At 53.2% G+C, this 16,752-nt stretch overlaps 9 protein-coding genes across 9 annotated transcripts; 6 read left to right on the top strand and 3 right to left on the bottom strand.

Annotated features, from left to right (window-relative positions):
- Positions 1 to 193: 193 nt before the first annotated feature.
- Positions 194 to 505, top strand: LDX57_004672 (uncharacterized protein; the record flags this gene model as incomplete). Its single annotated transcript, XM_046086344.1, has 1 exon — positions 194 to 505. The coding sequence occupies one exon, from the start codon at positions 194 to 196 to the stop codon at positions 503 to 505; it is 312 nt and encodes a 103-aa protein (XP_045942307.1).
- Positions 506 to 773: 268 nt separating this feature from the next.
- LDX57_004671 (putative FHA domain protein SNIP1) lies at positions 774 to 1,723 on the bottom strand (the record flags this gene model as incomplete). Its single annotated transcript, XM_046086343.1, has 2 exons — positions 774 to 1,319; positions 1,409 to 1,723. The coding sequence occupies 2 exons, from the start codon at positions 1,721 to 1,723 to the stop codon at positions 774 to 776; spliced, it is 861 nt and encodes a 286-aa protein (XP_045942306.1).
- Positions 1,724 to 2,043: 320 nt separating this feature from the next.
- On the top strand, positions 2,044 to 3,015 carry LDX57_004670 (J domain-containing protein; the record flags this gene model as incomplete). Its single annotated transcript, XM_046086342.1, has 1 exon — positions 2,044 to 3,015. One exon carries the CDS (start codon positions 2,044 to 2,046, stop codon positions 3,013 to 3,015), a length of 972 nt encoding a protein of 323 aa, XP_045942305.1.
- A 410-nt stretch (positions 3,016 to 3,425) lies between these two features.
- LDX57_004669 (uncharacterized protein) lies at positions 3,426 to 4,588 on the top strand (the record flags this gene model as incomplete). Its single annotated transcript, XM_046086341.1, has 2 exons — positions 3,426 to 3,919; positions 3,988 to 4,588. 2 exons carry the CDS (start codon positions 3,426 to 3,428, stop codon positions 4,586 to 4,588), a joined length of 1,095 nt encoding a protein of 364 aa, XP_045942304.1.
- Positions 4,589 to 4,628: 40 nt separating this feature from the next.
- On the top strand, positions 4,629 to 4,958 carry LDX57_004668 (uncharacterized protein; the record flags this gene model as incomplete). The annotated part of the gene is made up of 1 exon (XM_046086340.1): positions 4,629 to 4,958. One exon carries the CDS (start codon positions 4,629 to 4,631, stop codon positions 4,956 to 4,958), a length of 330 nt encoding a protein of 109 aa, XP_045942303.1.
- Positions 4,959 to 6,086: 1,128 nt separating this feature from the next.
- Positions 6,087 to 8,645, bottom strand: LDX57_004667 (uncharacterized protein; the record flags this gene model as incomplete). Its single annotated transcript, XM_046086339.1, has 1 exon — positions 6,087 to 8,645. The coding sequence occupies one exon, from the start codon at positions 8,643 to 8,645 to the stop codon at positions 6,087 to 6,089; it is 2,559 nt and encodes an 852-aa protein (XP_045942302.1).
- A 166-nt stretch (positions 8,646 to 8,811) lies between these two features.
- On the bottom strand, positions 8,812 to 15,404 carry atg11 (autophagy protein ATG11). The gene is made up of 3 exons (XM_046086337.1): positions 15,187 to 15,404; positions 14,935 to 15,046; positions 8,812 to 14,873 (listed from the first exon to the last, which is right to left on the bottom strand). The coding sequence occupies exons 1-3, from the start codon at positions 15,252 to 15,254 to the stop codon at positions 11,109 to 11,111; spliced, it is 3,945 nt and encodes a 1,314-aa protein (XP_045942300.1). The 5' UTR covers positions 15,255 to 15,404; the 3' UTR covers positions 8,812 to 11,108.
- LDX57_004666 (uncharacterized protein) lies at positions 9,176 to 10,249 on the top strand (the record flags this gene model as incomplete). Its single annotated transcript, XM_046086338.1, has 1 exon — positions 9,176 to 10,249. The coding sequence occupies one exon, from the start codon at positions 9,176 to 9,178 to the stop codon at positions 10,247 to 10,249; it is 1,074 nt and encodes a 357-aa protein (XP_045942301.1).
- Positions 15,405 to 15,457: 53 nt separating the features above from the next.
- Positions 15,458 to 16,589, top strand: LDX57_004664 (centromere protein H). Its single transcript, XM_046086336.1, has 3 exons — positions 15,458 to 15,707; positions 15,795 to 15,966; positions 16,035 to 16,589. The coding sequence occupies exons 1-3, from the start codon at positions 15,530 to 15,532 to the stop codon at positions 16,402 to 16,404; spliced, it is 720 nt and encodes a 239-aa protein (XP_045942299.1). The 5' UTR covers positions 15,458 to 15,529; the 3' UTR covers positions 16,405 to 16,589.
- Positions 16,590 to 16,752: the final 163 nt, after the last annotated feature.

The raw sequence follows: 16,752 nt of genomic DNA, 5'->3' as shown, positions 1-16,752 counted from the left end.
TGGCTGCCCGCCTGGCAGCTCGCAGCTCCGTCCGCACGACCACGCCCTCCTTGGCTATCGGTCTGAACCGATCGATTTCCTCGACTGCACGGATGCAAAAGGGCCCCGTCGAAGCTGCCAAGGATACGCTAAAGAAGGCCGACAGCACTATCTCCGGTGCTGCGGTTAAGGGTATCGAGAAGGGCCGTATGTGATGACCTATTATTCCCCTTCCCCACCCCCCTTAATGCTCGTGTCTACCTCTGTACTGTATACAGACACTAACGAACAAACAGAGGAAGCCACCGAAAAGATCAAGGAGGCGACCGGGACGGCCGAATCCAAGGGCCAGGAGCTGAAGGGTGAGGCGCAAGACGTCGCCGGAAAGGGCAAGGGCAAGGCCGAGGAGACCCTGGGTCAGGCGAAGGGTAAGGCCGAGGAAACCTTTGGCGAAGCCAAGGGTAAGACTAAGGAGGCCTATGGCGAAGCCAAGGGCAAGGCCAAGGAGACCTTCGGCTCATCGTGAACTTCTCTCTCGCCCTCCCACTTGGATGTTGTGAAAATTAGGCGCTATGGTAGCATCGTTGGTTCCTTTTCTTTTTGTCGTTGCATGTGTAACGAATTTCATATAGTTGAGGATTGTTTATTTCCAAGGATCCTTGTGTAATAATATACATGATCGTTATGACCGAAGGTTCTTGCTGATTATTGTGGTTTTTATCGTTGCGTATATCCAAGGTTGTCTCGCATAGATCCGAGGATTGGATCAGTTCCAGTAGGAGAATCATAAGATTTTATTCCGGCGGAGGAAGCATGAGGACGTATTCTCGACTGCTCAGACCGAACTTGAGCACGTCCTTGTCTCTCACTTCGACATACCTCCCACCTGGAACGGGTTCTCCATTCACACTCGACCCATTGGCACTCTCCAGGTCGATGAGATAAGGCTTGACCTTTCCGATGCGATCGCCGAATTCGTTGCGCTTGTCGACAAACCGAAACTGCAAGGCGGCATGCTGCTTCGAGCAGCTCGGGTGATCCAGCGGGAAATCCACCACCAGCCGCTCCCGTCCGATGAGCCAGCAGCTGCGTTCGTTCAGCTCGACCACTTCCAGCAAGTCCTCGCCCTTGAACACGTAGAGCCGCCAGGGCTCTTTGCCCGGTGGCTTGCGCGCCTCCGGAGGCTCGTGATACTTGAGAACGACCGACTCTCCATTGACCGCGACGGTGTTGCTCTCCGCCGCCAAGCGGCCCGTGTTGCCAAAGTTCGGCTTCTCTTTCTCAACCGGTGGAACTGGGGGTTCCCCTCCTTGCGACACCTCCGATTTGTATGCGTCGTTCTGGGAAGGAAGGGGTCCTCGCGACCGTTTCAACTCGCGCGACGGTGGGCTTCGCGAGCGTCGGACCGGGGAGCGGGATCGGGAGGTACTTCGATGTCTTCGGGAAGGCCTTTCCCTTCCTTTTTCCCTGTCGTCGTCTGCATCTCGGTCCCGGTGGCGTCGATGAGATCGCCGTTCGTCGGGGGAGCGATGCCGGCGTCTTCTTCGGTCGTCGTCTGGACTCCGGTCGCGGTCTCGACGCTCTCGACGACGGCGGTCGGAATCTCTGTGGTGGCTGCTTCGACCGGATGGGCTGCGAGAGGATCTTCTTCGCGAACTGTCCCGGCGCGAGCTTCGGTGGTCATCGCGGCGTCGTGAGCTGCTCTCGTGCTCGTCGTCACCACGTCTCCGTCGGTCGCGGTCATGCGAAGGACCTGGGGAATCGCGCGGCGAGCGATGCCGCCTTCTGTCACGGTAGCCGTCGGGCGATTCGGCCATTATTGGCTTTGTTGTATGAATGGAGTGGAGCAAGTTTGGTTGAAGGAGAAGAAGGCTGGGAAGTTGACCTTTTTTTCTATGGTCGCAAGACTCGGAGATAATACCGGCACGTGATGGTCGGGATTTCGTCACAACAGCGGATAACACTGCTCGTTTCTCCTCTCCATCATCCATCCTCTACCTCCCATGGTTCCTGAATTTTATCGGGGGAGTAAGCCACGTCTCCTCCGTGGAAAATCATGCGGTCATGCTCAAGAAATCCAATGAGATATATCGCCATAGACTCCAATTGCTGATTCCGTCATGCCCCTCATCGCCACTCTTCTCGCGGCTTCATTCCGTACAGCATCTTCTCCATAGATATAGACTTTACGCCACGGCTCATGGTTTCCCCGAACAAGACCTGTCCTGGCCGTCTTCTTCCTCGTTCACCCCCTATGATGTGTTCAAGCAAGACAAGAAGGCTCCGTACTCGAAGTCTCGGTTCTACGAACTAGTCAAGATCTACCACCCCGATCGCCCGTGTCATGACCACCCATTATGCAAAGATATCGCACCAGAGGTGAGACTACAGCGGTACCGCTTAGTCGTTACGGCCCATGAGATTCTTTCCGACCCGGCCAGGCGAGCCGCGTACGATCTCTCTGGCGAAGGATGGAGCCTTCACCCGCGTCGCAGCGAGGGCCCGACGCCCTCCTGGGCCCGATCGGGATCCAGTGACTACGGTCCCATTCATACAAATGCCACTTGGGAGGATTGGGAACGATGGCGTAATCGCCATCAGGGAAAGCAGCAGCACATGGTGGACAATCGCACCTTCACCATCTTCATCATCCTGCTCACGCTCTTCGGAGGTGCAATGCAGGCTTCCTGGATCACTCGGGTTAGCACGGGTTACGAGTCCCGGCTTCAAGAGCTCAATAACGAGTCTGCGCGGTTCTTAACAGGGCGACGGGAGAATACCGTCAACCAAATGGCCTCGAATGAGGCTAAAGTCCAGCACTTTCTCATCCGCAGAGACCCGTCTGGTTATGGGTTGAAGGAGGAAGAACAGACGGTCTATAAGACTTTGTTGAGCCCTCGAACCTCCGATTCTGAGGCTGAGGTCGACGCCGTAACGGCCCAAGGTCAGGGACAGTTAAATCGAAAGCTGCAGGACGACCAGTCCAAGACTGCACATGAACCTGCGCCGGATAGGGGAGCGGCAAACGGACAGTAAAGTCCGAGAATATATCGCTTGAAATAATTGCTGTACATACCTACAAATGCACGGAGCATACGGAGTTTTGACTGATGCCTACAGACTAGAAGCAAGGGGATTATACAATGAACAAGGAGATTGGCCCCACAAAAAGGTTGATCCACTTTTCTGCAGAACAGTTCCATTCGTGTGCTGGCGCTGCATCGAATCGACGTCAACCGAGGCATGTCGAGTTCCCAGTTTTGCGACTTCCGCGGTTCTCCTCCTCGTCGGCTTCTTTTCTTCTCTTCTCTTCTCTTCTCTTTTTTTTTGTTTTGCCTCCCACCCCCTGCGACGGCCTCAGCCGTCTCCATTCTTCCCTCTCTTCTCTGTTCCTTGTATTCAAAGCGCGTCAGTCATTCTCTTTGCTGTGCTTGAGTTTGCCTATCATGAGCAATCTCAGCATGTCTCCCGGCCTCTTGAAGGCCATGATAGCCCGTGTCCCGCTCATTTTAAAGACAGTCCTTCTTCATGGAATGCGCCTGTCTCCTGTCTCTGGCAAACAAGATCTTCGCACGGAGTTAACGGTTGTCATCATTCGCTCTTTCATGAACTTCCTCCTGCCTATCGGTCTCCAGCAAAAACAAAGCATGCGCGACCCCGGCATTAAGGGGCCCATGTGGGTGTCTAAAGTCACATTTCCTGCACCTGAGGATGCGGTTCAAGATGCAGTCTTGAAAGCGATTGATGATCTTAAAGCAGGTGGCGAGACTTTTGATATACCAGCTGTCAAGCCTGTCGAGGCCGAGTGGACTGGGAATCGCAGCGGAGTAGGCAACAACGCACCGCAGCCTGACGTATCAGAGGAAGAGAAGTACAAGAAGTTACAGGGGGAGTCGCAGTCGGATATGGTGATTTTGTATTTCCACGGAGGGGCGTACTTGTAAGTATACTTGCCGTGGCGACTTTCCTTTCCGGGAATGCTGACGGTTCATTTTTTTTTTGTTATAGTTTGATGGATCCGTGTACGCACCGCCCTGCGGTGGCCCGTCTTTCCAAACAAACGGGTGGTCGTGTTCTATCGGTGCGCTACCGTCTTGCTCCTCAGCATCCCTTTCCGTCGGCGCTCCTTGACGCCTTGGTCGCCTACCTCTCGCTCCTCGCACCGCCACCCGGTTCATTGCACGAAGCTGTGCCCGCCAACAAGATAGTCTTCTCCGGCGATTCGGCAGGAGGCAACCTGTGCTTGGTTCTGCTTCAAACCCTCCTTACCCTTCGGCGCATCGCTCCCACAATCCGCTTCCACGGGCGAGAAATCCCCATTGAGATTCCTGCCGGATTGGCTTTAAGCTCTCCCTGGTGCGACGTCACACGATCCATGCCCTCCGTCGTTCACAATGCGCCTTACGACTATCTAGCACCTCCGCCTCAAGACCACGAGGTAGCCTATCGCCCCCCGCCAGTCACCGTGGACGAGTCATGGCCCACCAACCCCCCACGTGTCGATCTCTTCGCGAACGCAAACGCTCTCATCCATCCGCTTGTCAGCCCCCTGGCAGCACAAAAGGACCTCTGGAAGGACGCCCCCCCCCCTCTTCGTCTCCGTCGGTGAGGAAGGCCTCACAGACGAAAGCCTTGTCGTCGCCCGCAGGATGCACCAAGTCGGCGTCCCAGTCGTGGTCGACCAGTTCGAGGGCATGCCACACTGCTTCGCAATGATGATGATGGAGACCTCGGCTGGACGACGGTTCTTCGACGGAATGGCCAATTTTTGCAGTGACGCGGTCGCGAACACGGTCAAGTCGACCGGACATATCAACTACATCACCTACAAACTGCGTTCGACTCACAAAGTCTCCCTGGATGATGCCGTGCCTCTCTCCGACGAGGAGGTTGACGAGCGATTGCGTAGATGCAGTACTTGGCGCGTGGAAGGGGAGAAACAGCTTTTGGAGGAATGGTCTGGGAGAGCGAAGCTTTGAGAGATCTCTCTTACTTTTCATTGTGTCGATTGATTTGGACTATCTGGACATGTTCCAATTCTGGTCTTGTTCTTCTTGGTCTACTTGCGGGCGTTGGTGGATATTCCCCTTGTGTTCTTGTCTTTGTCATTTTGTCTTTCGGAATCGATTGCAGTGACATGCGCTGTATATACAGCTGTATACACTTTCTAGATAGACCTACTGTTATATATCTTTGACTAATTGTTTCAGTGTTAGCAAGCACTTCCTATCATACCACAAAGTTTTGGTGGATGGCTAGGATAGTATGAAAGGTCACATAGGTTACTACATGGAAGAAAAGACGGTATATCATATTAGTCTCCAGCTTTCCCAGTACATACGACCACAGGGTGTGGAGAAATGCCTCCTGCAAATAAAGATAAATACATACGACCACAGGGTGTGGAAAACAGGGCTTCCCGTCCGCTCAGCCGTACTTAAGCCACACGCCGGGAGGTTAGTAGTTGGGTGGGTGACCACCAGCGAATCCCTTCTGTTGTATGTTTTTCAATTTTTGTTTTCCAGACACATACAATGTGATTCCTTCAATGTTCGATAAGACGAGCAAGTTGCCCATGAAAATAACACCGACTTGACTATAAGAATATGTAAGTATGAGTGAGAGCATATCCGGCTACGGCTACGTCATACTTAAAGTCCGTCTTGTGCCATCCAGCCCGATAAGATAACAGATTTAGGATTCTGCCACCGCCTGCCAGGTATTCTATCATCATGGTATTGCAGGCAAGTACCTACTTGGTAACTGATGTCTCGCAAAGGAAATATACTTGAATCGAAAACAACAAGCAGAAATGTAGAATAGAATAGCTGATATACAGAAAAAAGCTCCCGACCTATGGAGAATATGAAAAACACCCAGTCCATAAAACTCAATTTACTCCCATCCGCGCTGCTCTGCCGCAACTCCGCTCGTTAAAATGCATTGAAGAAGGAATAATCGAGAAAGATAATCAAGTAAAGCGTACGTGAAATGGAGGTAGATCCAAGATGTGGGGAATAGAGAGAGAAAAAAAGGGCAAAAAAAGAAAAATGAGCAAAATCACTCAGATCGAGTTCTCGCTTCACGATACATACTACATCGCATTGCTAGATGTATTCGTCATCGTCCATGGATCCGTCGTCGTGGCTCGCTCCAGGCCAGTTCTGATTGGTATTGAGATCAAGATCGGGAACGGGCTCTGGGACGCTCGGTTGACGGGTGTTCTCTTGCGATTTCAGACCGGCGAAGCCGAAGAGCCCTCGCGTCGGGGTTGCAGTTACAGCAAAGTCGCGCGTCTGGCTGCCCCGAATTCGGATCTCACCGGACAGGTTATAGGCGCGAGGAGCCTCGTCCACGCACCCGTCCCAGAAGCCCAGTAGTTGCCCGGCGAGTCTAGATAAGGCAAGCACGAGGGCCCAGACAGGTGCGAGAGCGCCGGAGAGATGGGACCAGCGCCAGAGCATGGTTGGGAGCACAAACGGAAATTGAGGTGCGTCGCGGAGTAAGCAATTGCCCTCGCATACGTTGGCAGCAAGCGGATGGCAATAGTAGTCGCACATGGTCGATTCCGCGTAAGACCAGGCAAATAGAAGAATGATGAACCAGGTCAGGCGAGTCGGTCGGACCCGTCCCGTAGCAGCATCGTGTTTCCATAGACGTGGAAGGGGAATCGCACTCGACGAGTGGTTGTGGGAATGAGCTCTGCATGCCTCACAGCTGTCACTTCCACGGTTACGCATCGATTTGAGGTCCTTTTTCGAGGTTGGGATCAAATCAACCTGTTTTTCGAGGCCATCTAGACCCTTTTTCACCCGATTGATGTTTTCCGAAAACGCGCGTAATTTCTCGTTAAGCCCGTCGAGATCGACGACATCACGACCCTTGGAGCCGGCAAGCGCGAGTTTTTCCATCACTGATTTCTCGTACGCGGCGTCTTCCTCGGCTTCGGTTTTCATCTCATTTGGCTGCTCGTCGAGTATAAGCTGAAGAGACTCGATAGTGTCATCACCAACGTCAAGGCGGTCTTTGTCGGCTTTGAAGTCTTGCATGACCGTCTCGAGGGCACTTTTAGGTAGGTCCGGTTTTGTCAACGGCGGTTTCTGGGCGACTTTGGGCTTGTTTGTTGCGTTATCCTTCTTCTCCTCATCTTTACCCTGTTCTGAGTTCTTCTCCCGAGACTTGATTTCCGATTCTTTCTTCTCCCTTTCTTTCCTCTCACTTTCGGCTTTGTCTCTTTCTTCCTTCCTCTTCTCTCTCTCTCTCCTCAATTCTGCTTCACGCTCCTGTTCTTTTTGAGACTGTGACTCGAAAGAAGTGGGCTTTCCAGCGACTTGTAACTCATTAGGCCGATCCTCCATGATAGGCGATGGTACGATATTTTTCGAGAGATGTTCCGGGAAGCGGTCAGCTCGTTCGGTCATGGGAGTGTCGATCCAGGCGCCCGTCACCACCGGAGTCTTGTCATAAATGCGATTTTCCGGCATTTTTGGTCCTTCCGGGGTCCTCAGCTCACTTAGCCGCTGGGGCTGGTTGGGGCTTTCGGTTCTAGCGAGCTTGCGAAGCAAATCATGTGAGTCTCGTTTGGTGGGACTGCGCTTGGTGAAGGTGGAGTTCTTATAGACCATGATGGGGGTATTGGGAATTTGGTCGCCGCCGGTCAATTTGTCTGTCGTTTGTTCAGAGGAGAGCTTGTTCTGTGCATCTGCAAGGGGGACTCTGCTGTATCGGTTCGCTGAGCGGTCTTCCGTAGTAGCTCGATTTGTATCGGTGGTCTGTTCGAGTTGACTGCTACGCGAGGCCAAATCAAGCTTGAACTTCGGAGGGGAGGTGGCGGTGGGCTCCTCGACAGGCTCCTTCGATTCAGGTTCTTTACGTCGCGTAATATCCCTCAGCCAGTCTCGGCGATGGGTGCCCCGACTGCCCCAGTTTGTCGGAAGATTCAGCCCGGGCTTGAACCCTTCGTCTTCTTCCGGAACTTGCGCCTGCGCCTCCTCTTCCTCCCGTCGCTGTAAGTTTTCCGACGTTAGAGCACTGGCGGTACCGGTTCTGTTTAGTACTGGAGAACGGCTCGAGGTCGCTCGTCTCAATCGTTGCTCGTCCCGGACAGGGTCTCTTGAAGTTCGACGGTATGCCCTATCCGTCGCGTCCTCTGCGTAATTCGCGTCCGTGTGGGTGAAAAGGCCATGATCCCGTATCGTCGAGCCCAGAGAGGAGCCCCTGCTGCGGGTTCCGCGGAACTGCGTGCGCGGGATGTAAACATCGTCGTCGTCCGGCGCGTCGAAATCTATCAAACTGCCCGCGTCGTCAATCTGTCGGTACGTCTCCGCCAATTCATTCGGGGGGTTCGACTCCGGGGATGCATGACTGAAGCTCTGTTGCCTCCGCTTAGGAGTCCCAAAAGCGTAGGGGTCGGTCGAGAAGTCCTCGTTGTCGGTCATGGTTGGGTAATGGGAGAGGGCTTCGAAAGCTCCTCGCAAAGTGCCGGTTTGGCTGTAATTCCTCCGACGTCGAGCGGTCGAGGCGTTGGAAGGGCTTGGAATTCGCGACGCGTCGACTCGGTCGGTGGCGCGAGATTCGAGATGCGCTCGGCGAAAGGGGGAGCGGTGGTCCTGCGGCGGTTCGAAAGCGCGACGCGACCACCCGGACTTGCGCTCGGGGGTAGGCATGTTGGAAGGGGAGAGAGGGGTGATCGTTCTGTGATTGACTTATGAACTTCCTCCCTCCGAAGAAGGAGAGAAGAGTGAATATCCTCCCGATCGGGTTAGCGGCGGGCATCATCTGAATAATTCGGGATTTCTGTCTCCCTCAACTCGTTCAACTCTCGCGATTTACAACACTCCCCTCGACTGACGACGACCTGCGCCTCTTGCTGTTGACGTCCAGCCAATCTCTCCCATCCGGTACGAAATAGGCCCGATCCCTCCCTTCCTCTGTTGGCCGATCATCGTCTGCAGTGCCTCCTTTCGCGCTTTGTGCACTGACATGTGACCCGATCAGCTGTCGTGGCCCTCATTGATCTCCCCGCCTGCTCCTCCACATCCTCGCGCTCAATTGTGTTGGAGGGAAATACCTGCGTGTGAATATCCTGCGGCGGGTAGTTCTGCATCCTACAATATCTCTCCTCGTCATATCTAGTGCCTGCATGCGTTGAAACCGAACCCCCGTTCCACCTCACACGACACCCACACCTTACAACATGGCCAAGTCTGCAAAGCGATCCGGAAAAGCCAAGGGCTCGACAACGCCTTCCTCTTCATCTGGAACCTCGACTCCTAGCTCCCAGGCGGGCCCTCTTCCTCCGTTCGCCAAAGCTCCCGAGACACTCCAGCCCTTTCTCCAAACCTTCGCCCCCGACGAAGTCTACCTGATCCATATCGACCGCACCCCGCAAGACATCAAGAAACAGGCATTCAATGTGCCCGTCATAATCAACATTGTAATCACAGTGGTGATAGCCGCCCGAGTCTACATGGTCCGGAATCTGTACCCAGCTATGCTAGCGACGGTGCTTGGTTTCGTGAGCCCCGCGACGGTAGATACCATCTCGACGCCTTGGCAGGAGCAGGCGGTGACAGTCCTGATCCGCACCGCCAACGTGATGCTGGACTATTTTCTGGTGACGATTTTCCTCTCCTGGCCCATCCGCTTCATCGAGGGTCCCGTCATGTGGCGCCGGAACGTTGGCTTCCGGGACCGCGAGATTATTATCCGACGCAGCCGACCGAGCCTGAGCGAGGGACTGGAGCGCAATCGCTGGATCCGCGAAGACGAGGCGACGCGGGATAAGATCGTGGCGGCCGTCACGCCGGACCGGATCAAGAAGACCGGCTACCTGCTCGTGGACGCCGACTGGGATCTCGATTACGACGCCATGGTCCGGGCGCATGAGCTTGTCGACCGCAGCCGGACGGGCAATGGCATTCCCTTGGACGAGTTCCGCACCGCGGTGGTCGTTAACACCGACGCCGATGGTTGGCTGATGTGGCACGTTGGAGACGAGGATACCGCGGAAGGACGGGCGCGGTCAGCCCAACGGGACCAGATCTTGGCCTTCAAGGATAAGCTGACGGCCATGGGCAAGGAGGACCTTTTCTTCCGATGGGTCGAGCTGATCCAGTACGAGAGCACCCGGCCCGGGGGCTTCACGCCGGAAAGACAAAAGTCCGCCATGGTGCAGGCAAAGCAACTGTTTGAGAACGAGGGGGTAGACTTTGCGCGCTTCTGGCAGGAAGTTGGGGGTCTGGAAGGGTTCATTGAAGAGCTGGATTGAATTTGCATTTGGTAGATTCAATTGGACTGTATACATATAAATTTCTTTTTTTTTCCTGTTTGTTTCCATTTCGGCTCGACTTTGTTTCTTTGTTCTTTACCTTCTCATCCGTTCTTTTCTATTGGAATTATTTGCCGCGGTGTTTTAGGAGGGGTCTCAGTTAGCGGAATTCGATACTATCAATCCATGGGCTTTCAAAATCTATAGATCATAACACCCTGTGCCAATACTTGTATGAACCATATCACCATTGTAATCAATCATAGCTACCTAAGAAAACGCAAGTCTAGTCCCCAGACCAAAGAAGAAGAGGAAAGTGTCAAATGCTGAAAGTGAACTGATGCTTGGGAAATGAAAATGGAAATGAAAACCCCAATAAGATAAGATAGTAAGTAGCCAATGTTCCATATAGATGGGTATCATTCAATCATGGCAATTTCGTGACGCTAAGAAAGCTCCAAGGTATTGTTTCCTGCTGTTGTAGTCGGAGCCGATTCCGATGTGAAATATCGGAAGTATAAGTTTGGTGAAAATATTTGGTGTCGGAGGTCTGGTAGGACCCAGTAGGCAAAGCCACCCAGCCGAGGGTTCCTTTCACTGATTATTCCCGCTTTCCAAGCGGTAGTCTACAGACCAGAGCTTCTCCCAGGGGCGATACCGAGAAGTTGGGCGCGGACTGGAGATCGATCGCGACGGAGTGGTGCTGGCTTCCTCGAACCGGGAGGCAGTGAGTGACTGAGTGCCCCCGGGTTGTCGATGGGATCGCTGCTGCGCGGAAACCCCAGGAGTTCTTCGTTCCAAGCCCTGTGAAGGTCCGTCAGCTCCGTTCAACAGACAACGAAGTCGGGGACCGTGGGTCTCACGGGCCCTGACGCAGTTCGCGGCGAACCTCGTCAAGATCAGGAGCGCCCTCCCGCGACTGCGAGCCAACAGCCGTAGTTGTAGTAGCATCCGGCTCAGGGGCTCGAGTCAAATCCGTCGTGGAGTCATTATTGGGTCGCTGGGATGGCGTTCCCGGCGGCCCTTTCTTGGAGTTCGAACTGTTCCGCCGACTGTCCAGACTCTTTGAGAGTGTTTTCGCGACGTTTCCCCCGGCCGTGGTGCGTTTCAACCGAATGCTGCCTCTGGCGTCGACGTGGGCGGGTGCAACTGTGCTTTTGCCTAACCCTGGGGTGGCCGGGGCACCGGGCTTTTCTTCTGTGGCGTCTAAGAGATACCATCGGAGACCATCGGATAATTCGAATGGATTCTCGTCGTCGAAAGAAGTCCCGTCGCTGACCTCTCCGATTGATCGGCGGTCGGGGTTGGCACCGTTCATTGACTTGGAAAGGTCTACAACTCTCTCCTCGACCTTATTGATACGGGCAAGAAGCCAGTCCCGGGCCTGGAGTTTGTGGGCATCTTGTTCGCGCAGGAAATAGTGTGGCGCGCCAACGTTGAACGCAGCCCAGGATCGAATGGCCTGGTTTCTAGTCGGCAGGAAAAGAGCCAGATCACCGTCTTTGAAAGAGCGAAAGGCAATCTTCTCATGAGCTTCGCTTTGCATGCGATGGTACTTATCACGGTATCCCCTGGCCTCTTTCTGCCATTTGCGAGCGAGTAGCTCGATATCCTTGACCCGTTTAACGACCGCGTCTCCAAAGATATCGACATCGAATTGAGCAAGGCACTCAGTGAATGCCATAAACCTGTCGGTCTCTTCCTCGTCACTTTCCGCCTCCATCCAGGTGAGAAGGTTCGGGTCTGGCTTGACAGACACGATACCGGATTGAGCCAATGTGTCCGCCGTGCCCGAAAGGGCGTTTACTTTTGAGGACCTCTGGACAACTATGTTTCCATCTTGCCGGATGACGGTGAAGCCCAAGTGTTCCAACATAGACTCCAGCTTCTCCACTTGGTCGAACAGCTGCTTTGAGAGATCTTTAGACCGTAATGCAGAAACTTCGGCTCGGGCTGTAGCCTGTTGTTCAGACTGGGAAACCGCTTCAAACTTCTGCTTCCAATCTTGGACTTCGCCATTCGATTGACGCGTCTGGGTCTCCAGCTCGGCCACCCTTTGTGACATTCTGGCCAATTTTTGCTCGTCTTCCACTGCCCTTTCGCGAAGGGCATCGGAGCCCGTCTCACCTGCGTCAAATTGCGACTGCAGCGCCTTCAGCTTTGCGCGCTCATCGTTTAGCTCCGACGTAAGGGCAGCTAGCTCCGATTCTCTTTGTGCAAGTTGTTCTCTAACTTGCGAGATCTCGGTCTCACGCGTCTCGGCACTCGTCCTCAGCTCATGAGCCTCGGATTCCATTTGGCTCAGACGTTCCTCTAGTTCCTTATTTTCCGAAGACGCTTTCGTGGAATTCTCTTCGGCATTCTTAGCATGAATAGCCAATCCCTCTGAAAGCACCTCAATAGTCTTGATAATACCAGGGAGTTGATCGGGAACAACTCCACCAGGAGATAAATTCATGAATGCAGCCTGCAGCGCGTGATAGTTCTCTTGATCCCTTTCTTCTCTTGCGGCTGCTTGCTGTTCAAGGTCATCAATGCGTGCTTGAAGACTCCCCTCTCTCTCATTGAAGCTTTGCATTTGCTCGCTAAGAAGGGCTGCCTTTCGGATTTCGGTTTCTGCACGACTATGAGCATCCTGAAGTTCAGTTTCAAGATGGTGTATGCGTTCATCTGCATCTTGCTTTTCGTGTTCACGCCCATCCAGGATCCGATCCAGCTCTTCCTCGAGTTCCTCGGCCCGCATTTTGATCTTCTTCTTTTCCCCTTCCAGAAACCTCCGTTCGTCGTCGAACTCACGTTGCCGTGCTTCGAGATTGCCAATCAAGTCCTTCTTCGTTGAGTGAGCCTCCTGTATCTTATCAGTGTTCGATTGGCGCTCAGCATGGGCTTCTTTCTGGAGCTTTTGCACCGTCTCGCGCTCGGTTGCGAGTTCGGTCTCGAGGTGGGCAATGCGCTGCACAAGCGCCTTCTCTTCCGAGGATTGATTGGCAGACATGCGTCTTGATGAAACAGAAGACCTTCTTGAGAGCTGGTCCGGATGAGGGGATGCTGGAGAGCTCGGGAAGTCCAGAGTGAAGTTACCGCTTGCAGGACGGCCCAGATGACTCTGTCGATGCAAAAGATCCTCCAGCTTCCGAATACGGCTCTCAGATCCTTTGAGCTTATCCTCTAGCTTAGATTTCTCATCTCGCAGACTGCGGACCATGTCGTCACCACGAACTAACAGAGAGCTGCGACTCAAGTCAAAGATACTGCCCTGTTTGAATGCCTTTGCCCTACGTCGCTGTAGGCGGGTAGGAGCGTCCAAATCTTTAAAGTCCTGGGACAGGTCTTGAGCTATGCTGGCCATACTCGGTTTGGACCTAAGATCATTGATATATGATTCAACTTCCTTCCTGTTGACCGTGGGCCATTGAATCTCGTGGCCTCGGAGGTTGACTTCAATACCCGGCGTCGTCGTGTCGGAGATGGAAATGAATTCGCCCATGTTCTTGACCCATTTCTTTCTTCGACGCTGCTCCTCATCACGGAAGACAGACATTTCTTCCGCCAGAGTGAGAGAGTCGGTTTTCATCTTCTCATTGAATTCGTGGCGTCGCACAGACTCGATGAGAATGGACCCATAGACCATGGGCATATGGAACACGGAGTATATAATGTCAAAGGCATCACTATGGAGGTTGAGGTTGTTTATGTGGGTTTGCACGTCGGACAGACGAGATTCCAAAGTGGAAATGTGTCGCATGTGACTAGGGGTAGCCTTGACCGCGTCATTATACCGTCTGACCGCTTCCTCCTGGGCAGCCTGGACTTCAGCACTGATATCTTGAAGCCCCGGCAGAAGATCTTTGGTGTGACCCAAGGCAAGTCTCGAAACGTTTGCCAGCGTTTTTTGATTATTGGGCAGAGCCAAGACATGCTCATAGTCGGATTGTATTTTCTTAGATATCGTCTCAACTTCTTGTAAAAGGCCTTCGACACCATCGAAACCTGAAGACGCAGTCCCATCGACCAAGTGTTGTGTATCTGACGCAATTTCACCCACAGCTTTCTCGACATCTTGAACCCGATGAGCGAATTGGGAAAATGCGACCGCTGCTTCCGACCCAGCTTTTTGTACTTCTTCCGCATCCACATATTCACGTAGCGATCCAGTCGCTGTCTCTTTCTCCTTTTTCGGCGTAGAAGGACGGCCAAGAAATGGGAAGTCCTTGCGGGCAGGGATGGTCTCTAAAGTCGCCAGGGCTCGTTTCCATCCGTCGAGCGCCGTTTGTTGCTCCTTCAACAAGTCATTCGCCCAGGTCTGCGCTTCCTGAAAGCGATGCTCCAGTGTTCCCACATGTGTTTTCAGGTTCTCCAGAGCTACGCCAACGGCACGATGGATAACGTTGGTCCGCTCATTGCACTCCTGAATGTTCTTATCGACCGATTCACAGCGCTCTAGCAGCGTCAAGGCCCATGTTTTTCTGGCCTCATAGAGGCTCCTCCATGACTGTAGGTCGTTCTGGTCTTTGAGGATGTCGGGCGGGTTGTCGAGGTCGAACGGTTGCGGAGGAGGAAGCTCTGGCAGCTCGGCGCTGTTCTGTTCATTCACGTATCGCCGATCGTATACAAAGATTTCGTCCTAAGGCAAGTGATTAATAGGCGAGGAAACTAAGGTAGCCCAGCTCACGGCGAGACCATACCTCTGTGGCGAGTGTTTGGATCTTGACGTTTTTCCCACGGGCAGTCATCAAGATCTGCCTCTGAGATGGGACTGACGTGTTGCGGGCAATCCATGACCGGAGTGCATCCGGACTAGGAGTCAAGGATTCAGATGTTAGCCAGTATTCCTAGACACACCGGAGAGCCGAGGGAGGGCTTGGGCAGGTTCAAGAGCACAGAAGATGGCCCGGGCACACAAGGGCGGTAGAAGCAAGTAGAGGAACGCAACGTACGAGGCAAACGACACCGGGTCGGCATGTAAATGCTCACCCGAGTGGGCGATATAGATGTGCAGAGACATCCCCTCCTCACCAGCCGGTCAAAGCGGCCCTAGAAATCTGATGTGAAGAATGCGGGAAAGGAGGAAGATAAGAGAAGCCGAAGGCATATGAAATAAACGCAAGGCACCCAGGCCCCGAGAGCTCCCCGGCCTAGACCATGTTTGGTGAATGACGCGCTGCCCCGGAAGCATTCATCGAGCGGCTTCTCCACCGCCTGCCAACCAGCCAAAATAGAAATCCGCCCTCCCCCATCACACGATGCTTGTTTCTCCGCTCTGCCACGGGGCCTAGTTCGATGGCTTCGTCAAAGGCTCGTTCTCTGCCTCACCTGGACCCGGGTGAGGTCACCTTAGTAGAAATTGCCGCCAATGACCCTCGAGATACTGTGTCTTTCTCCGACAAAGAGGCGTCGATCCTGCAGCTCTATCGCCAGATCCAGGAACAACAATTAGAAAAGGCGCTACTTCAACAAGGTAGACCATTTTTCTTTTTACCCTCTGTTTCAACTTCTTTTATTGGGCTCGGCTTCTTTGTTACATCGAACGCTAACATGATGATAGACCCTCAGTTGCTCTCCGGAGACAATGCCGAAGAGCAGTTGGCCATCGCTGAACGCGAGCTTCTCGAGGCGAGAGCCACTTACACGGTCAGGAGGAAAGCTGTCGCAACCATCCTGATGACTGACCCTACTCTGAAAGCTGTTCACCTGAAAGCGACGTCCCCAGCTGAACAGTGAGTTTCCCGGCTGTTGGCCTGCACATCGCAAGAATCTTCAAGAAACATTCCCTAAGGAAACATAGTGATCTTCTTCGCCTGATTAACCGCCGGGATGCACTTTCCCTAGCGCATGAGAACCTCAACTCGGCGCATAATACGACGATCAAGAACCTATCATCCGTGGAGGTCGAAAATCGAAAGCTTCATAAAAAGAACCAGGAGCTTGTACGTGAACTACTAGAACTCACCAAAGATGATGCATCATGGAAAGAACGCCTTGAGGATGAGGAACTGGTATCGCAATTGGACCAAGCAAAGGAAGATCACAAGAAAAGCAAAGCCAAGTGGGATACCATGAAAAATATAGCAAGCGCCATGGTTGTTGGAAGTGGAATAAATTGGGCGGATGACGAGGCCCTGACGGCCCTTGTTCTGGATGAATCTGATGAGTGATGCACTTGACGAACTGATGTGATGCTTGTTCTGCTGGTACTTAGACAAGGCAGGTGTTGGATTTGGACTATACCCTGTTGACTGGAATTTGAATCATTCTTACTACCACACTCGGAGTATTGTATACTATGTAAGGTGTAAATCCATAGGTAGTAAATCCGTAAGCAAACACCGCCGCGGTGGTGCTTACTTGATCAAGATGGAAGCCGCAAGAAAGGCCGGAGACCCACGTGACATCATGGTATCCCCGGTGATGGAAGGCGTTCGTCATGCTCTAGTACGGATTACATACCTCAACACCACGGGAGAAAGTAACAGAGGGAAAAATGATTAGGAGCGCCCATTTAA

The sequence above is a fragment of the Aspergillus melleus genome, assembly GCF_016097325.1.
Source record: "Aspergillus melleus strain CBS 546.65 chromosome Unknown contig2, whole genome shotgun sequence".
In the NCBI taxonomy this organism is placed as follows: domain Eukaryota; kingdom Fungi; phylum Ascomycota; class Eurotiomycetes; order Eurotiales; family Aspergillaceae; genus Aspergillus; species Aspergillus melleus.
Note: the sequence above shows the minus strand (reverse complement) of the source record. Positions and strands in the feature narration are given on the sequence as shown.